Source organism: Ranitomeya variabilis, chromosome 1 (assembly GCF_051348905.1).
Source record: "Ranitomeya variabilis isolate aRanVar5 chromosome 1, aRanVar5.hap1, whole genome shotgun sequence".
Lineage (NCBI taxonomy): Eukaryota > Metazoa > Chordata > Amphibia > Anura > Dendrobatidae > Ranitomeya > Ranitomeya variabilis.
In genome coordinates this window covers 517,965,323-517,986,344 of record NC_135232.1, presented here as the reverse complement: position 1 = coordinate 517,986,344, position 21,022 = coordinate 517,965,323, and the positions used below count along the sequence as shown (strand labels likewise).

The window sequence follows — 21,022 nt, the reverse complement described above, 5'->3', positions numbered from 1 at the left end:
CTTCAGCAACACAATGATCATGTTCGAAGCTTTATAATACATGCACTTACCAATAAAGCAACAGCTTTTAATTGTAATGTGATTCCTAAAGTTGGAAGTGCAAGGCTTAGAGTTTCTTGGGATAGATTATATATATATATATATATATATATTTTTTTTTTTACACACACACCCTCGTTTGCTTGTGATGTGACCCCAAATCGGATATACTCTTTATACTTTCAATAGCATTGTGTCGCTTTGTTGTTCTACTTGAATTTTAGTATCATTTTTAAAAATATGATTTTAAATAAGGTTTTTTTAAGAAACTTTTTTGCAATTGATCCTTTTTCCCAACCCAACAATCTATTTAGGGTTGCATTGTTATCAATTTGTTATTGTTATAAGTTGGCTCCCATGTTTCTAATTCAGTAAACTTTGAGGGATGTAGGATTAAAAGGTTTCTCCCCCACCCAAGAAAATGGATAGATTCCTGTATAAATTATAAAAAAAATAAGTTTTTTTTATTTCAAAAAGGTATAAACCAAATATACAAGTAATGGTAAATAAAACAGTTGAGAATACATTTTCCACAATATAAAACCAAAAAGGAGTCTTTCAAAATAAAAGTACAGTAAAAGTTAATAAATATAGGTAAACCCTCAGTTGTTGCAGCCTTCAAATTGAGTGAGCAGCTTTTAAGTCTTCATTTCCTGCAACAAGAGAAATGAAACACATCACTTGACATATACACACATCGGTAAAAGAAAAATGTTGTTGGGCTAGCCGGTGTTATTTTGTTCTGAAGGGGCAGTGCAAGAGCACTAAAAGTGAAGTTCCCCATAGACCTCTCCCCACACTAGTGTGCTCCTGACAAACTCCACTGGGCAGTGCCGAGTTAAGATTCAAGCGGAGCTGCTAGTTATCTGGTTCTTACATTGCCATATTCATCAATAATATGCACTGAGTATAAGAGAAAATCTATCTATCTATATATCTATCTATATATATATATATATATATATATATATATATATATATATTATATATATTTATTTGTCTAAGGGGCACTTCCGTCTGTCTGTCGCAGATTTTCATTGGCCGCGGCCAGCCAGTGGGCGTAGACAAAACGGCAGGGGAGGCCAGGAAGTATGCAGAGCGAGTCCCCGCCCACTCCGTACAGGCCCGGCCAGAAGCGCTGCAAAGGGGGCAGAGTCGCCATGAGGAGGGCGGAGCCAGACGGGACCATGGGCTCTGTTGGGCCTACCGCGGCCAAAAGCCGGGGGACTAAATTAGCGGCCGCGGTCAGTGATGACAGCCGCGACAGCAGGAAACAGCGCAGCACATGCGGCGGTGACAGCTGCAGACGGAAGGTGAGTATATACTCAGTGGGCTGGGCAATATACTACGGGGACATGCATATTCTAGAATACCCGATGCGTTAGAATCGGGCCACTAAAATAAAATTATATATATATATATATATATATATATATATATATATATATATATATATATATATATATATATATATATATATATATATATATATATATATATATACACATACACATATACACACACACACACATATACATACATACACACTTGAAGTTTCACGTCGCTGATCTCTTTAAGCTGCATATGTAGCCTTTGGTCAAATTCACACTTTCAGTATTTGTAAGCCAAAACAAGGACTGTTGCAATCAGAGGATAAAGTATAATAGCAACACATGTACCACTTCTCCTGGCTTTGGCTTACAGATAATGCTGATGTAAAATGCTAAACATGGTCTTATTCTGCATTCCATCGATTCTCTTAGTTATAGCAAGTTATAGCACAACATACCTTCTGATTTGAACACTGACAATCCCCCACAGTAGCTGCTCAGCTGTAGCCAAGAGAGCTGACCAACACCACTAGGACTAATCCAATAATAAATGAAAAGTAAGAAAATGGCAAAATGAATCCACCAGTCTTACCTGAGAATTATTCAGGAATCTGTTCTGAATATCTGTATATACTCTGGTGAATATTTCATCCCGGGAAAGAAGGCCATCTATAGACACTACAAGAGGAGCAAATGAAGCTTCATGAGAATCATTTTAGTTAATCTTACTGTAAACTCAGACCAAAAAATTATATGTAGATACATAAACAAAAAACAAAAAAAAACTTCACATAACTGGATTAGATTTGCGGTTATCTTAAAATGAGGGTTATTACAATGGGAGGGGGTTGTAGAGCATGCAGCCTTAATGAATTGCAAGAGTATTTTCATATCAAGAGCATTTCTTCACAAAGATCACAAAAACAAAATTGTGAAGCTGCAGGCGCTTTAGCCGTTTTATCGCACTTTGCCATCACATACCTGTACTGACAGCACTGTCTTTCATCTCTTGTCTATGTTTAAGATACATTGGCCACACATGACCATCAAATAAACCTGGTGGGTCTGGCACAGAGTAGTTTCTTCCACTGAAAAAAGACATTTAATTTACAGTAGAGCTATAGATACAGTAAGTCAAAATCTTTCATTGAGTAAAAGATAAAAACTGAGACATCCCACTTCCATTGCAAGGTCTCCATCATGCAAAGTAATGGGTTAATTGCTGTACAGTGGCATGTAAAAGTTTGGGCACCCCTGGTTCAAATTTGTTAAGCAAGTTGAAGATGAAATGATCTCTAGAAGTCCTACAGTTATAAAATACAAAGGAAATGTGTTATTTCTAAGATTACAAAAAAGGAAAATGGGTTGATGCAAATGTTGGGGCACCATGCATGGTTAGTGCCTAGTAGCACCCACTTGAAAGATCACAGCTTGTGCCTTCTCTCCACACACACTTTTGATCAATAGTTTTATTTTAACCTCATCGGTCCACAGGACTGGTTTCCAAAAGCATCAGGCTTGTTTAGATGTTTATTGCATACTGATGATACTGAATTTTAGTCTGATGCAGGAGAGGTTTTCATCTGATGAGTTTTCCATGAAGACCGTAATTGTGCAGGTGTCTCTGAACAGTACAACAATGTACCACAACTCCAGAGTCTGCTAAATCTTTCTGGAGGCCTTTTGCAGTCAAGCAGTGGTTCCGATTTGCCTCTCTAACAATCCTATTAGCAGGTCACTGAAATTTTTTTTGGTCTTCTAGACCTTATCTTGACCTCCACTGTTCCTGTTAACTGCCATTTGGAACTGAGGTGAAGGGCAACTTTAAAATGCTTTGCCATCTTCTTATACCCTTCTCCTGCTTTGTAGGCCTGCATCATTTATTTTCAGAGTGCTAGGTAGCTGATTAAAAGAACCCATGGCTGTTATTTTTTGGCACAAGGTTAGAGGAGGCTGGGTTTTTATAAAGCTGTGAAATTTGCAGCACCTAGAATTTTCGATTGATGGTGAACAAGTAGGGTTGATAGAATAGCTTCGGATAAGAGCTTATCAGAATAGTTACAGCGTTGAACCTGGAGCGTTTCCGTTAATCAGCTGTTTGGTGCCGCAGCTGCATGTGTCACGGCTGTGTGACAGTCACAACAGGCTCTCCATGCATGTGTTGTGACTGTCACACAGCTACGACACATGCAGCTGCGGCGCCGAACAGCTGATTATTGGGAATGCTACAGGTATCCAGGTTCCCTCTGCATTTATTTGGTAAGCGCTACAACTATTCGGATAAAAAAATACCATAGAAAACAGAGTACACGTCCAAACCTTTGTTATAAAAAGGATATAAAAATACTTTTTATTGAACACAATTCATATATATGTAACAACAGAGTAACAAAAAAAATAAATAACAATTCAATAAGGGAAAATTGGAAGCACTGAAAAGGCAGTGATAGCCCAGAGGTACAGCTGCAATTATTTCATATGTAAAGTGCAAAGTAGTGCATCACAGACCCAAGGTAAGAGAGGAACAGCGGGTGCCTATCATAAACCCTATAGTAGGGCCAACATCAAGATAGCAAACATGTATCGTGCACTAGATACCACCACCCACATCCTCCAATCTTACCCATCGTGCAGAGTACCAGGGATCACTGTCCACGCCCCAACGCGCGTTTCGCGTTAGGCTTCGTCAGGGGGCAGTGCTGTATAGTGTGTCAGACCAGTTTATATAGGGTCAGAGATCCTCCTTCATGTGCCACAAATTGCGGTGCATGTCCGACGTCGGTCGCACCGGGAACTGCATCACCCACTGCGTCCATCATGGCGCCGCGTTCCATACTAACGTCGCACCGACGTCAGTGGAACGCAGACGTCACTAGCGGGCGCCGCAGCGATGCCCCAGGATACAGACCGCGGCCGACATGCGCACTGTGGATACCAATAGGACACCTCCCATAATAGCGTAATTACGTCGCATGTCCGACGTCGGACGCACCCTATATAAACTGGTCTGACACACTATACAGCACTGCCCCCTGACGAAGCCGAACGCGAAACGCGCGTTGGGGCGTGGACAGTGATCCCTGGTACTCTGCACGATGGGTAAGATTGGAGGATGTGGGTGGTGGTATCTAGTGCACGATACATGTTTGCTATCTTGATGTTGGCCCTACTATAGGGTTTATGATAGGCACCCGCTGTTCCTCTCTTACCTTGGGTCTGTGATGCACTACTTTGCACTTTACATATGAAATAATTGCAGCTGTACCTCTGGGCTATCACTGCCTTTTCAGTGCTTCCAATTTTCCCTTATTGAATTGTTATTTATTTTTTTTGTTACTCTGTTGTTACATATATATGAATTGTGTTCAATAAAAAGTATTTTTATATCCTTTTTATAACAAAGGTTTGGACGTGTACTCTGTTTTCTATGGTATTTTTCTATGTTGGCAGGAGTGTCCTTGTTATAGGTTGGTGATACGATCTCTGTTGTTTTTGATACGCTTTACACATTGCTATGAGCGTGTGGAGGAGATCGTATCCTCTTTTGTCCATACTGGGCTGTATATACAGGTCCTTCTCAAAAAATTAGCATATAGTGTTAAATTTCATTATTTACCATAATGTAATGATTACAATTAAACTTTCATATATTATAGATTCATTATCCACCAACTGAAATTTGTCAGGTCTTTTATTGTTTTAATACTGATGATTTTGGCATACAACTCCTGATAACCCAAAAAACCTGTCTCAATAAATTAGCATATTTCACCCGTCCAATCAAATAAAAGTGTTTTTTAATAACAAACAAAAAAACCATCAAATAATAATGTTCAGTTATGCACTCAATACTTGGTCGGGAATCCTTTGGCAGAAATGACTGCTTCAATGCGGCGTGGCATGGAGGCAATCAGCCTGTGACACTGCTGAGATGTTATGGAGGCCCAGGATGCTTCAATAGCGGCCTTAAGCTCATCCAGAGTGTTGGGTCTTGCGTCTCTCAACTTTCTCTTCACAATATCCCACAGATTCTCTATGGGGTTCAGGTCAGGAGAGTTGGCAGGCCAATTGAGCACAGTAATACCATGGTCAGTAAACCATTTACCAGTGGTTTTGGCACTGTGAGCAGGTGCCAGGTCGTGCTGAAAAATGAAATCTTCATCTCCATAAAGCATTTCAGCCGATGGAAGCATGAAGTGCTCCAAAATCTCCTGATAGCTAGCTGCATTGACCCTGCCCTTGATGAAACACAGTGGACCAACACCAGCAGCTGACATGGCACCCCACACCATCACTGACTGTGGGTATTTGACACTGGACTTCAGGCATTTTGGCATTTCCTTCTCCCCAGTCTTCCTCCAGACTCTGGCACCTTGATTTCCGAATGACATGCAAAATTTGCTTTCATCAGAAAAAAGTACTTGGGACCACTTAGCAACAGTCCAGTTGCTGCTTTACCTGGGGAATGCGGCACCTGTAGCCCATTTCCTGCACACGCCTGTGCACGGTGGCTCTGGATGTTTCCACACCAGACTCAGTCCACTGCTTCCTCAGGTTCCCCAAGTTCTGGAATCGGTCCTTCTCCACAATCTTCCTCAGGGTCCGGTCACCTCTTCTCGTTGTACAGCATTTTCTGCCACATTGTTTCCTTCCAACAGACTTACCATTGAGGTGCCTTGATACAGCACTCTGGGAACAGCCTATTTGTTGAGAAATTTCTTTCTGGGTCTTACCCTCTTGCTTGAGGGTGTCAATGATGGCCTTCTTGACATCTGTCAGGTCGCTAGTCTTACCCATGATGGGGGTTTTGAGTAATGAACCAGGCAGGGAGTTTTTAAAAGCCTCAGGTATCTTTTGCATGTGTTTAGAGTTAATTAGTTGATTCAGAAGATTAGGGTAATAGGTCGTTTAGAGAACCTTTTCTTGATATGCTAATTTATTGAGACAGGTTTTTTGGGTTATCAGGAGTTGTATGCCAAAATCATCAGTATTAAAACAATAAAAGACCTGACAAATTTCAGTTGGTGGATAATGAATCTATAATATATGAAAGTTTAATTGTAATCATTACATTATGGTAAATAATGAAATTTAACACTATATGCTAATTTTTTGAGAAGGACCTGTATATCTATTCGGATAAGCTTTTATCCGAAGCAATTTGATCAACCCTATGATTAAACCATAACCCTAGGACCTTAGGATATTTTCTTTGAAGTGCAACTTTACTGAATTAAAATAATTAATGAAGATAAAAATGTAAAAAAAAATAATGTAAAACTGAGTGAGTGTGAACAATTTGTTCAGAATTATGTTAAACCTATAACTCTGCCCTTCACCTCGCCAAATAGACCTACTACACCACCCTGATCTCACTAGCCAACAACCTCAAGAAACTTTGACACCTTTCACTCCCTCAGGCCAAAAGCATAAGCCCCTATCGCACATTTGTGCTGATGACCTGGCCTCCCACTTTATAGAGGAAATAGATAACATCCCGTCAGGAAATCCGCTCCCAACCACCAAGTTCAGTGACTCCCATCCCTTCCTGCATTTCCCCTGGCTCACTCTCCACAATTGATCCCCATCACAGAAGAAGTCTCCAGGCTTCTCTCTTCTTCTCGTCCGACTACATGCACTACTGACCCCATTCCCTCATCTCCTCCAGTGGTCACAACTCACCTTACTACAATCTTTAGTCTCTCCCTCTCCTCTGGCATTTTCCCATCCTCCTTCTAACACTATCATTACTCCATTAACCCCGAGGGTTGTTTGCACGTTAATGACCGGGCCAAGTTTTACAATTCTGACCACTGTCCTTTATGAGGTAAGGACTTCGGAATGCTTCAACGGATCTTGGAGATTGTGAGATTCTTGTTTTCTCGTGACATTGTACTTCACGTTCGTAGTAAAATTTCTTTGATATAACTTGCGTTTGTCTAAAAAACGGAAATTTGGAAAATTTTGCAATTTTCAAACTTTGAATTTTTATGCCCTTAAAGAGAGCAATATGTCGCACAAAATAGTTATGAAGTAATATTTCCCACATGTCTACTTTACATCAGCACTATTTTGAAACCAAAATTTTTCCGTTAGGAAGTTATGAGGGTTAAAAGTTAACCAGTGATTTCTCATTTTTTTACAAAATATATATTTTTTTTTTTGGGACCACCTCACATTTCAAGTCACTTTGAGGGGTCTATATGGCAAAAGATACCCAAAAGTGACACCATCCTAAAAACTGCACCCCTCAAGGTACTCAAAAGCACATTCAAAAAGTTTATTAACCCTTCAGGTGTTTCACAGGTGCAGAAGCAACGTGAAAGGAAAAAAAACAAAACAAACATTTAACTTTTTTGTCACGGATCATCTTTCAGCAACAATCCCCCCCCCCCCCCCCCAAGGGTAAAAGGAGAAAATGGACCACAAAAGTTGATGTCCAACTTGTCTTGAGTACGTTGATACCCCATATGTGGGGGTAAACCACTGTTTGGGCGTATGGCAGGGCTCGGAAGGGAAGGAGTGCTGTTTGAATTTTTCAAACTAAAATTGGCTGGAATTGACATCGTACGCCATGTCGCGTTTGGAGAGCCCCTGATGTACCTAAACGGTGGAAACCCCCCACAAGTTACCCCACTTTGGAAACTAGACCCCCTAAAGAACTTATCTAGATGTGTGGTGAGCACTTTGAACCCCCCCAAGTGCTTCACATATGTTTAGAACGCCTGGGCGTGAAAAAAAAATAAAATAAAAAAAATAATGGAATGGTCTGTGGGCGCCATGTTCCGTTTGCAGAGCCCCTGATGTGCCTAAACAGTATTAAAAAAAAAAAAGAAAGAAAAAACCACAAGTGACATTTTGTAAACTAGACACCCAAGGAACATATCTAGATGTGCCCCCTTCTTGGAACTAATCTACTGTTTCCTGAAAATCTAAGTAAATTAGTAGCGCATGGAGGTGTGGTACAATTTGAAGCAATTTTTCATAAACAGGCCAGGATTCGCATTGACAAATGGTGTCCTTGCGTAATCCCTTTTGTAACACTCGGCACCTTTTTTGTGCCCTACTTTTTTTCAAGTTTGCGGGACCTTCCCCAGGAAATGCTGACCTGTACGATACGAGCATCTTCAGTTCTGTAAGTACTGGGGCCTGCTCTTTCCCGAGTGCCAAATATCAGGGCCTTAACCACTACCTATTGCAACTGAAGGTACGACGTATCGGTGTGGCGTGCACATCGTGACAGCAGGAAAGTGTTGAGCATTGCCATCTGCAGCTTTTTGTACCACACCTTGGCCTTTCTCAAAGCACTGTAAGGTTGGAGGAGTTGATCGGAGAGATCAACGCACCCCATGTTTTTGTTGTACCCCAGTACACAGTCTGGTTTGCAGACCTGTGTAGAGGAACCTTGTACAGTGCTGAGGGCGCTGGTATCACCATGTATGGTGGTCAAGAGAAGGACATCCCTCTTGTCCTTGACCACAAGCAGGTGCTGTCACCCCTTCTAAGCATCTGCCCAAATAGTGTTTTCGGGAGGCCTCCAATTTTTGAGGACCGTATCGCAGGCTGCAGTACCTCGCGCAGAGAGGGAATTGAAGAGTGGGATGCTGGAATAAAAGTTATCCGTGTAGAGGTGATAAGCTTTATCCAGCAGTGGGTACACCAAATCCCACAGAATTTTCCCCACTCACTCCCAGGACAGGAGGTTCAATCCTGGTGTCCTTCCCTATGTATACTCTAAAGCTGTACCCTGAGGTACTCTCACACAGCTTATAGTTTGATTCTGCACCTGTCCCTCTTGCTGGGTAGGTAATGACAGAATCTGAGCCTTCCCTTAAAATGAACCAAGGACTCATCCACGCAGATGTCCCTTTTGGGCATGTACACTTCAAACTTCTTAAAGTGTGCGATAACCGGCCGGACTTTGAATAGACGGTCAAAGTTGGGGGTCATCTCGTGTGGGACACTGCATTATCGTTATAATGCAGGAATTTGTGGATGGCCTCAAAACGCGTCTGGACCATGACCATTCGGAACATTGGAGTTGTATAAAATATCAACACTCCAATATTGCCCGAGTTCTGGCTTCGTCAGGAGCACCATATGAGAGAGGGGGAATCCAAAAATTAAAGAAATGTGGGATCCTCTCCCTCGCCATCAGTGTCGGAGGCAAGGAAAGAATATGCCTCCTCCAATGAATAGCGCTGCTGGGACGAACAGGACATTTTTCGTTTGACTATGGTGCTGTGTACGTGTGTGTGTGTGTGTGTGTGTGTGTGTGTGTGTGTGTGTGTGTGTGTGTGTGTGTGGTGATTGGTACAAACTTGTCTGAAAAAAAAAAAAAAGGCTAATAGGGATAAAAAAAAAAAGCCTGTAAAAAAAAAAAAAAGTCTAAAACAGCATGCGTAAGCTCTGATAAGTGAAATGCGTCACTTATCAAAGATTGGCGGCTGCGGGATGTGTGTACGGAGTTGGCTGAGGGAAAGAAAAAAAACAACCTGCGTCACCAGTCAATGCTCAGCGGCTGCTAAATGTGTGCATGGAGTCGCAAAAGGGGGGGGTGGGTGACGAGAGAACGGGCATCACTTACGGTGGTAGTCTCTTCGGTCTTCTTTCTTTAGCAGGAATTGTGTCATAGGCTACTGTGGCACCACAAGTCACAGCACAGCAGGAGATCCAGCAGTGTGACCGCTCTGCAGGAACCCTCAGCTAGTGTGAGGATTCCTGCAGTGCGGTCAAAGACAGGTCACACTGCTGTGACCTGTCATTGGTGGGATCGATGATCCCACCAGAGGTGGACCTGGTGACGCCGATGTTGCTAGGCACCGGCCTAGCATCAGAGCTCACAGATCCGATCCTAGGCAGGTCACACCTCTGCTGTGCCCTGTGATTGGCGCGATCCACTATTACAGCACCGATCCAGGCCAGTACTGGCAGGGCACAGTGTGGTTACATGGCCGCTGTGCCCTGCGATTGGCATGATTGTGTCAATCCGAGGGGTTTTCGCCAAGCACCGGCCTAGGATCGAGTACATCGGTACTCGATCCTAGCCTGGGACCTCACTGTTTCATCTGATTAGGCTGTTCAGAATTGAACAGCCTATCACAGCGATCGGGAGGCCACAGCCCGGGATGCCGACAATCTTCCTCCAGGTAAGATCAGAATTTTAATGCGATCACCGCAACTTAAGTCGCACTAAAGGGCATGAAATACTATTCCGTCCATAGAAAATTAGGGCCCAAGTCACATGACCGGAATAGTACGTCCAATGGTAGAAAGGGGTTTACACAAACCCACTCCCGACCCATCCTGCACAAATAACTACAGACTAGTCTCCAATCTCCCCTTCATCTCTCAACTCTTGGAGCGTCTAGTCTACTTCCACCTTACCCGTTACCTCTCCACTCATTCCCTCCTAGACCCTTCACAGTCTGGCTTCCGCCCCCTACATTCGACAGAAACTGCACTCAAAGTGACCAACGACCTGACAGCAAAATGTAACGGAACCACTCTCTGCTCATTCTTCTCGACCTTTCAACACTGTTGACCACCATCTCCTACTCTCTTGGCTCCAGTAACTAGGCATTAAGGACACTGCTCTCTCTTGGTTCTCTTCCTATCTTTCTAACAGCTCCTTCAGTATTTTGTTTGCTGGCTCTACTTCATCTCCTCTTCCTCTCACTGTTAGGGTACCTCAGGGCTCAGTCCTTGGTCTCCTTCCCTTCTCCCTCTACATGGCCTCAATTGGTCAAACCATCAGCAGATTTGGGTTTCAGTACCATCTTTATGCTGACGACAACTATACACGTCATCCCCTGACCTTACCTCCGCTGTACTACAGAACGCCAGTGACTGTCCAGTCTCTCAACATCATGTCCGCTCTCTATCTGAAACTCAACCTTTCCAAAACTGAACTGCTGTCTGGCTCTTCGCCAGTGTACTTGTTCTCACCCACAGCTCTCCACAGTACGGCGTGCACCCCTTACATCTCCTCCCTCATTTCTGTCCATAGGCCTAACTGACCACTGCACTCTGCAAATGACTTTCGACTAACCTCTGCACTAATCCGTACCTCCGACTCAAAGACTTCTCCCGTGCTGCGCCGATCCTCTGGAATGCTCTACCCCAAGATATTAGGACCATCCACAATTTGTATAGTTTTAGGCACTCCCTCAAAACACATTTGTTCAGAGCAGCCTATCATGTTCCCTAATCAAAGTCATTGTATGTGTATGTGTGTGTAGCCCATTCACTACCATCTATCCCCCACCCCCTGAAGATGGCTGGTGGACCATAATTGTAAATTCAAGCCTCGATCTTGTCTCTCCCCACCTCATTGTAGATTGTAAGCTCTCAGAAGCAGGGTCATCTAATTTTGCTTTAATTATTGTATACGTTGTTAATTATGACTGTTGTGTTTGAAACTGTTAGGCTGCCGTCACACTAGCAGTATTTGGTCAGTATTTTACATCAGTATTTGTAAGCCAAAACCAGGAGTGGGTGATAAATGCAGAAGTGGTGCATATGTTTCTGTTATACTTTTCTTTTATTAGTTCCATTCCTGGTTTTGGCTTACAAATACTGATGTAAAATACTGACCAAATACTGCTAGTGTGACAGCAGCCTTAAACTGTAAAGCACTGCGGAATATGTTGGCGCCATATAAAGATTATCATCAATTTTGACAAAGCTATACATGTACAGGCATTGCATTTGATAGAAATTGGCTCCAAAGGCAAAATGTTAACATTTGATATGCGATTGGGGGAACACACACACACACACACATTTTTTTATTTTACTTGTTTTTGGTTATATTTGTTTAGGGATTCAAAGTTGGGATCTGCGTAGGATCATTTCTAAATACAGTCTCATCCTAATCATAAGTTTAATAATTAAAATTGGTGAAATGTAATCTGGTCTTTAATCTCTTGCCAACAATGGGCATTTCCTTTTGTGTCCATGTCCAGCCTGTTAAGGGGTTAATATCTGATGTTTGTTTCAGGGCTGTGGAGTAGAAGTCGTGGAGTCGGAATAAAATGGACCAACTCCTAAAATATATAATAAATTGGGTACAGTAGTTCAATGCAGTTTGTGGGGAGTATTTTTTTTCATAAGAATTTGGAAAAGTTATAAAATGTCCAATAAATGTCTGTCCTATTCCTGATTTAAGGTCTAGACTTTTAGCCGAGATGAATCTGTAATGCAGTTTATGTTCATGATAAGTCCATAAGTTTTTAGCTCCTTCTCTACAGATGAGAAAAAAAAAAAAAAAAAAAGGAAAAAACAAACACACACAAAACACAGGGAATGAGGCAAGGAATGCCTGCATTCATCTCAAATTATCTGGAGTGCTGGAATGAACAGAAAAGCAGGATTGAGCCAAGTACTTCTGAAAGCATATCTAAATTTTCAATAAACTGCACATAAAGCAATAGTTCAGTATATGTTGTCTGTATGCTTGATGTTTTAGTTTGTTTTTCCTCTAAACTCATGTTTGGAGAAATTAGCTGCTCTGATGACTTGTATACACTATACATAGAATATATTTTTTTTTTGGGGGGGGAACAACTGTTTAACATCTCAAGATTTGGAATTACAGCAACAGGATCGATGAGAGCGGACACGCGTGTTCTGGAAGAGGATTCAGCAAAACATGCTCCTCCCCTTTTCATAGTTCAGAGTAAAGCTATCTATGAAAAACCTGTGCTGAAGGTGTAAATACATTCAATTACTTCATGATGGTGCGAGTGTTCGTACTTCTAACTAGACAGACAAGCAAGATAACAGTTGGTATGTACTTTCTCAGAAGACTGAGGATTGCTGGCAGGACATCTTGGTGGTCTTCAAGCTAAGTGTTCCCTTGTTAACCCCTTCACCCCCAAGGGTGGTTTGCACATTAATGACCGGGCCAATTTTTACAATTCTGACCACTGTCCCTTTATGAGGTTATAACTCTGGAACGCTTCAACGGATCTTGGCGATTCAGACACTGTTTTCTCGTGACATATTGTACTTCATGATAGTGGTAAAATTTATTTGATATAACTTGCATTTATTTGTGAAAAAAACGAATATTTGGCGAAAATTTTGAAAATTTCGCCATTTTCCAACTTTGAATTTTTATGCCCTTAAATCACAGACATATGTCACGCAAAATACTTAATAAGTAACATTTCCCACATGTCTACTTTACATCAGCACAATTTTGGAACCAAAAATTTTTTTTGTGACGGAGTTATAAGGGTTAAAAGTTGACCAGCAATTTCTCATTTTTACAACACCATTTTTTTTTAGGGACCACATCTCATTTGAAGTCATTTTGAGGGGTCTATATGATAGAAAATACCCAAGTGTGACACCATTCTAAAAACTGCACCCCTCAAGGTACTCAAAACCGCTTTCAAAAAGTTTATTAACCCTTCAGGTGTTTCACAGGAATTTTTGGAATGTTTAAATAAAAATAAACATTTAACTTTTTTTCACACAAAATTTATTTCAGCTCCAATTTGTTTTATTTTACCAAGGGTAACAGGAGAAAATAGACCCCAAAATGTGTTGTACAATTTGTCCCAAGTACGCTGATACCCCATATGTGGGGGTAAACCACTGTTTGGCCGCATGGCAGAGCTCGGAAGGAAAGGAGCGCTATTTGACTTTTCAATGCAAAATTGACTGGAATTGAGATGGGACGCCATGTTGCATTTGGAGAGCCCCTGATGTGCCTAAACATTGAAACCCTGTACAAGTGACACCATTTTGGAAAGTAGACCCCTTAAGGAACTTATCTAGATGTGTGTTGAGCACTTTGACCCAACAAGTGCTTCACAGAAGTTTATAATGCAGAGCCTTAAAAATAAAAAATCATATTTTTTCACAAAAATGATCTTTTTGCCCCCATTTTTTTATTTCCCCAAGGGTAAGAGAAGAAATTAGGACAAATTGCACAACAACTTTTGTGGTCTGAGTACGACGATACCCCATATGTGGGGGTAAACCACTGTTTGGGCGCATAGCAGAGCTCGGAAGGGAAGGAGCGCTATTTTACTTTTCAATGCAAAATTGACTGGAATTAAGATGGGATGCCATGTTGCGTTTGGAGAGCCCCTGATGTGCCTAAACATTAAAACCCCCCACAAGTGACACCATTTTGGAAAGTAGACCCCCTAAGGAACTTATCTAGATGTGTTTTGAGAGCTTTGAACCCCCAAGTGTTTCACTACAGTTTATAACGCAGAGCCGTGAAAATAAAATTCTTTTTTTTTCACAAAAATGATTTTTAGCCCCCAGTTTTGTATTTTCACAAGGGTATCAGGATAAATTGGATCCCAAAAGTTGTTGTCCAATTTGTCCTGAGTACGCTGATACCCCATATGTGGGGGGGAACCACTGTTTGGGCGCATGACAGAGCTCGGAAGGGAAGGAGCGCCATTTGGAATGCAGACTTAAATGGATTGGTCTGCAGGCGTCACGTTGCATTTGCAGAGCCCCTGATGTACCCAAACCCCGCACAAGTGACCCCATATCGGAAACTAGACCCCCCAAGGAACTTATCTAGATGTGTTGTGAGAACTTTGAACCCCCAAGTGTTTCACTACAGTTTACAACGCAGAGCCGTGAAAATAAAAAATCTTTTTTTTCCCACAAAACTTATTTTTTGGCCCCCAGTTTTGTATTTTCCCAAGGGTAGCAGGAGAACTTGGACCCCAAAAGATGATGTCCAATTTGTCCTGAGTACGCTGATACCCCATATGTTGAGGTAAACCCCTGTTTGGGCACACGGGAGAGCTCTGAAGGGAAGGAGCACTGTTTTCCTTTTTCAACGCAGAATTGGCTGGAATTCAGATCGGATGCCATGTCCCGTTTGGAGAGCCCCTGATGTGCCTAAACAGTGGAAACCCTCCAATTATAACTGAAACCCTAATCCAAACATACCCCTTACCCTAATCCCAACAGTAACCCTAACCACTCCTCTAACCCAGACACACCCAACCCTATTCCCAACCGTAAATGTAATCCAAACCCTAACCCTATCTTTAGCCCCAACCCTAACTGTAGCCCCAACCCTAGCCCCAACCCTAGCCCCAACCCCAACCCTAACCCTAGTCCTAACTCTAGTCCTAACTCTAGCCCTAATGGGAAAATGGAAATAAATACATTTTTTAATTTTTTTATTTTTCCCTAACTAAGAGGGTGATGAAGGGGGGTTTGATTTACTTTCATAGCGGGTTTTTTAGCGGATTTTTATGATTGGCAGCCGTCACACACTGAAAGACGCTTTTCATTGCAAAAAAATATCTTTTGCGTTACCACATTTTGAGAGCTGTAATTTTTCCATATTTGAGTCCAGAGTCATGTGAGATCTTGTTTTTTGTGGGACGAGTTGACGTTTTTATTGGTAACATTTTCGTACACGTGACATTTTTTGATCGCTTTTTATTCCGATTTTTGTGAGGCAGAGTGATCAAAAACCAGCTATTCATGAATTTCTTTTGGGGGAGGCGTTTATACCGTTCCACGTTTGGTAAAACTGATAAAGTAGTTTTATTCGTCGGGTCAGTACGATTACAGCGATACCTCATTTATATCATTTTTTTAATGTTTTGGCGCTTTTATACGATAAAAACTATTTTATAGAAAAAATAATTATTTTGGTATCGCTTTATTCTCAGGACTATAACTTTTTTATTTTTTTGCTGATGATGCTGTGTGGCGGCTCATTTTTTGCGGGACAAGATGACGTTTTCAGCGGTACCATGGTTATTTACATCAGTCTTTTTGATCGCGTGTTATTCCACTTTTTGTTCGGCGGTATGATAATAAAGCGTTGTTTTTTGCCTCGTTTTTTTTTTTCTTTCTTACGGTGTTTACTGAAGGGGTTAACTAGTGGGGCAGTTTTATAGGTTGGGTCGTTACGGACGCGGCGATACTAAAGGTGTACTTTTATTGTTTTTTTTATATTATTTAGCAAAAGAAATGTATTTATGGGAATAATATATTTTTTTTTTTTCTTTATTTAGGATATTTTTTTTTTTTATTTTTTTTTACACATGTGGGGAATTTTTTTTTAACTTTTTTACTTTGTCCCAGGGGGGGACATCACAGACCATTGATCTGGCAGTGTGCACAGCACTCTGCCAGATCTGCGATCTGCTGTGCAGGGCTGCAGGCTTACCAAGTGTCTGCTCTGAGCAGACACTCGGTAAGCCACCTCCCTCCCTGCAGGACCCGGATGCCGCGGCCATCTTGGATCCGGGACCTGCGGCGAGGAGGGAGGTAGGAGACCCTCGGAGCAACGCGATCACATCGCGTTGCTCCGGGGGTCTCAGGGAAGCCCGCAGGGAGCCCCCTCCCTGCGGGATGCTTCCCTATACCGCAATCATGTTTGATCGCGGTGTGCCGGGGGTTAATGTGCCGGGGGCGGTCCGTGACCGCTCCTGGCACATAGTGCCGGATGTCAGCTGCGATATGCAGCTGACACCCGGCCGCGATCGGCCGCGCTCCCCCCGTGAGCGCGGCCGATCGCGTATGACGTACTATCCCGTCGGTGGTCATACGGGCCCACCCCATCTCGACGGGATAGTACGTCAGAAAGGGGTTAATCTACCCTGTCTGTCTAATTGTAGTGGGGACTGACTAGTGCTGACCCAGCCCTCCTCCTAACCGGGGCTCATCGCATGACAGTAAGGTGCTCTAAATACTTCTTACACTTTTGAATATTAGAGCATATATGGAACAGAAAAACGTATCCAGGTGTTAGAATGGCCAAGTCAAAGTGCAGACCTTAATCCAATCGAGAATGTGGAAAGAGCTGAAAACTGCTGTTCAAACGATCTCCATCAAACCTCACTGAGCTCGAGCTGTTTGCCAAGGAAGAATGGGCTCAGTCTCTCGGTGTACAAAACTGATAGAGCCATACCCCAAGCGACTTGCAGCTGTAATCGCAGCAAAATGTGGCATAACAAAGATAAGTTAAGGGGGGGTGGGGGGTTGTCGAATAATATTGCACGCCCCACATTTCAGTTTTTGAATTTCCACAGAAATTTAAAATAACCAATACATTTTGTTCAACTTCACAATTGTGTTCCACTTGTTGTTGATTCTTCACCAAAAATTTACATTTGGTATCTTTATGTCTGGAGCATGATATGTGGGAAAAGGTTGAAATGTTCTAGGGGGCCGAATACTTTTGCAAGGCACGGTACAGGTGCTTCTCACAAAATCAGAATATCAAAAAGTTCATTTTAGTTCAACACAAAAAGTGAAACTCAGTCATTACAAAGTGATCTATTTTAAAAAGTGTTTATTTCTGTTAAAGGGAACCTGTCACCTGAATTTGGCTGGACCAGTTTTGGGTCATATGGGCGGGGTTTTCGGGCCAGCAATATTGCCTTGCGCAGGCGTGTACTCCGGAGGACAGAGAATGATCTTCAATCCAATATTGCAGCCAGCGGGTAAGGAAAGGGTGAATCAAACACCTGAAAACCCCGCCCATATGACCCAAAACTGGTCCCGCCAAATTCAGGTGACAGGTTCCCTTTAATGTTGATTATGGCTTACAGCCAATGAAAACCCAAAAGTCATTATCTCAGTAAATTAGAATACTTTATAACTCCAGCTTGAAAAATGATTTTTTTATCTGAAATGTTGGCCTACTGAAATGTATGTTCAGTAAATGCACTCAATACTTGGTCGGGGCTCCTTTTGTATCAATTCCTGCATCAATGCTGCGTGGCATGGAGGCGATCAGTCTATTGCACTGCTGAGGTGTTATGAAAGCCCAGTTTGATTTGATAGCAGCCTTCAGCTCGTCAGCATTGTTGGGTCTGGAGTCTCATCTTCCTCTTGACAATACCCCATAGATTCTCTATGGGGTTAAGCTCAGGCAAGTTTGCTGGCCAATCAAGCACAGTTTTTAAACCAGGTATTGGTACTTTTGGCAGTGTGGACAGATGCCAAGTCCTGCTGGAGAATGATATTTCCATCTCCAAAAAGCTTGTCGGCAGAGGGAAGCATGAAGTACTCTAAAGGTACCGTCACACTCAGCGACGCTGCAGCGATATAGACAACGAGCCGATCGCTGCAGCGTCGCTGTTTAGGTCGCTGTAGAGACGTCAAACACAGCAGCTCCACAACGATGCAGGAGCGATCCTGTGACGTAGCGGTGACTCACTTATCGTTCTCACAGGTCGTTAGCTCCATGTTTAACATTGCTGATATCGTTGCTTTTGCCGTCAACATGACGATACACGCCGATCTGACGACCAAATAAAGTTCTGGACTTCTAGCTCCGACCAGCAATATCACAGCAGGATCCAGATCGCTGCTGCGTGTCAAACACAACGAGATCGCTATCCAGGACGCTGCAACGTCACGGATCGTTGTCGTTCTCGTTGGAAAGTTGCTGAGTGTAAGGCTATGTCTCCACGGTACGGATGGGCGGCGGTATCGCCGCAGCGGCGAAGCCGCTCGGCGCTAAGCCCCGCCCCCTTTCTGGGACGCGATCATGCCGGATGTGTTAACTCTTCACATCCGGGATGATCGCTCTGTCCCGTAGGGCCCTGTGATATGCCTTGCGGGGACGCTGCGTCCCCACAAGGTGTACGGGCATGCTGTGATCTGAAAAGACGCGCAGCATGTCCGTAGTCGCAGGGCCGCCGCGTGCGGGTTTCCACGCATAGTGGAGACGGGATTTCATAAAATCCCCTCCACTATGCTGGAACATCTGGACGCTGCTTGTTTGACGCTGCAGCGCTGCGCAGCGTCAAACAAGCAGCGTTTCCTGAACGTGGAAACATACCCTGAAGGTACCTTAAAACCTACAGACACTGTCAGGTTGGCAGTGTTAGACTAATTAAAATTATACCTGGGGTGCATAAATCCATCTTGTGGTTCTTGAGTAATCAGTGTTAGGAGCTTTCAGTAAATGATATGCCCCTGCTCCAGGGCGGGACTATAGGCAGAGTCTTATCTTGGTGCTCTAAGCCAGAGAAACCAAGGAGAGACCTGCCCACAGGCCCACCCCGAAGCACACATTATGTCTCTACAATGAGGAACATGAACCTCCTTAGTTTCTCTGGCTTAGAACAGGATAAAGCAGGAAAATAAGACTGCATACAGTCCTGCAGCAGGGCACAAGCATATCATTAGCTGCAACCTTCTAAGGGTATGTGCACACGTCCGGATTTCTTGCAGAAATTTCCTGAAGAAAACCGGAAATTTTCTGCAAGAAATCCGCATTTTTTTTTTTTTTTTTTGCGTTTTTTTTAGCATTCTGCAAGCGTAATTAGCTTGCAGAATGCTAAAGTTTTCCAAGCGATCTGTAGCATTGCTTGGAAAACTGACAGACAAGTTGGTCACACTTGTCAAACATACTGTTTGACAAGTGTGACCAACTTTTTACTATAGATGCTCTATAGTAAAAGATAGAATGTTTAAAAATAATAAAAAAAAATAAAAAAATGCTTATACTCACCTGCAGACAGCTGATCTCCTCAGCGGCGTCCGTTCCTTTAGCTGGTGTGTGTGCGCGCAGGACCTTCCATGACGTCGCGGTCACGTGAGCGGTCACATGACCGGTCTCGCGACCAATCACAGGACCGCGACGTCATCGCAGGTCCTTCACCGCACACCAGCTATAGGAACCGAAGCGGCAGCATGCACCTGAGAGGCGGGAAGACATCGAAGGTGAGTATATCACTATTTTTTATTTTAATTCTTTTTTTTTGACCAATTATATGGTGCCCAGTCCGTGGAGGAGAGTCTCCTCTCCTCCACCCTGGGTACCAACCGCACATGATCTGCTTACTTCCCGCATGGTGGGCACAGCCCCGTGCGGAAAGTATACAGATCAATGCACTCCTAGGTGTGCGGAATCCCCGCAATTCCGCATTTTTAATGAACATGTTGCTTTTTTTTTCCGCGATGCGATTTTTTCGCGGAAAAAAATGCAACATTTGCACAAGAAATGCGGAATACACTGTAAATAATAGGAGGCATATGTTAGCGTTTTTTCCGCGTTTTTATAGCGAAAAAACCGCGAAAAATACTGAACGTGTGCACATGGCCTTAGGCTGCCGTCACACTAGCAGTACAGTATTGTCAGTATTTTACATCAGTATTTGTAAGCCAAAACCAGGAGTGGGTGATAGAAATATATGCACCACTTATGCATTTGTTATACTTTTCCTCTATTTGTTCCACTCCTGGTTTTGGCTTACAAATACTGATGTAAAATACAGACTAAATACTGCTAGTGTGATGGCAGCCTAACACTCAAAAACCACAAGATGGATTTCTTCACCACAGGTATCATTTTAATCAGTTTAACACTGACAACCTGACAGTGTCTGTAGGTTACTTAGCAAAATACTGATGACAGGTTTGCTTTAAGAAAAAAAAGTTAGTGAAAACAGATACATGTGGATATGTATAGTATGCAGTGTGGAAACCCATTCACCTGATTTAGGTTAATTTATAGTTCCATAAACTACAGCTTTTGCGAAATTATTTGTGCTCAGGAAATGGAAATCTCCCCTCTAACATACTGTTTTTACACAGAATTGATAGCACTTACCTGCGCCTCCTCTTGCACTCTTCATATGGAATGCTTAAATAGTAACGTTCTAAACACAAGTCTGATAGTATCCTGGAAA

At 42.7% G+C, this 21,022-nt stretch overlaps 1 protein-coding gene across 1 annotated transcript in view; it reads right to left on the bottom strand.

Annotated features, from left to right (window-relative positions):
* Positions 1 to 479: 479 nt before the first annotated feature.
* Positions 480 to 21,022, bottom strand: part of NMRK2 (nicotinamide riboside kinase 2) — a 38,113-nt gene continuing 17,570 nt past the window's right edge. Inside the window, exons 5-8 of the mRNA XM_077253902.1 lie at positions 20,944 to 21,015; positions 2,352 to 2,458; positions 1,963 to 2,048; positions 480 to 692 (exon numbers count right to left, since the gene is read on the bottom strand). Coding sequence (XP_077110017.1) covers positions 678 to 692; positions 1,963 to 2,048; positions 2,352 to 2,458; positions 20,944 to 21,015 — 280 coding nt within the window. The 3' untranslated portion in view covers positions 480 to 677. The remainder of the gene's footprint in view (positions 693 to 1,962; positions 2,049 to 2,351; positions 2,459 to 20,943; positions 21,016 to 21,022) is intronic.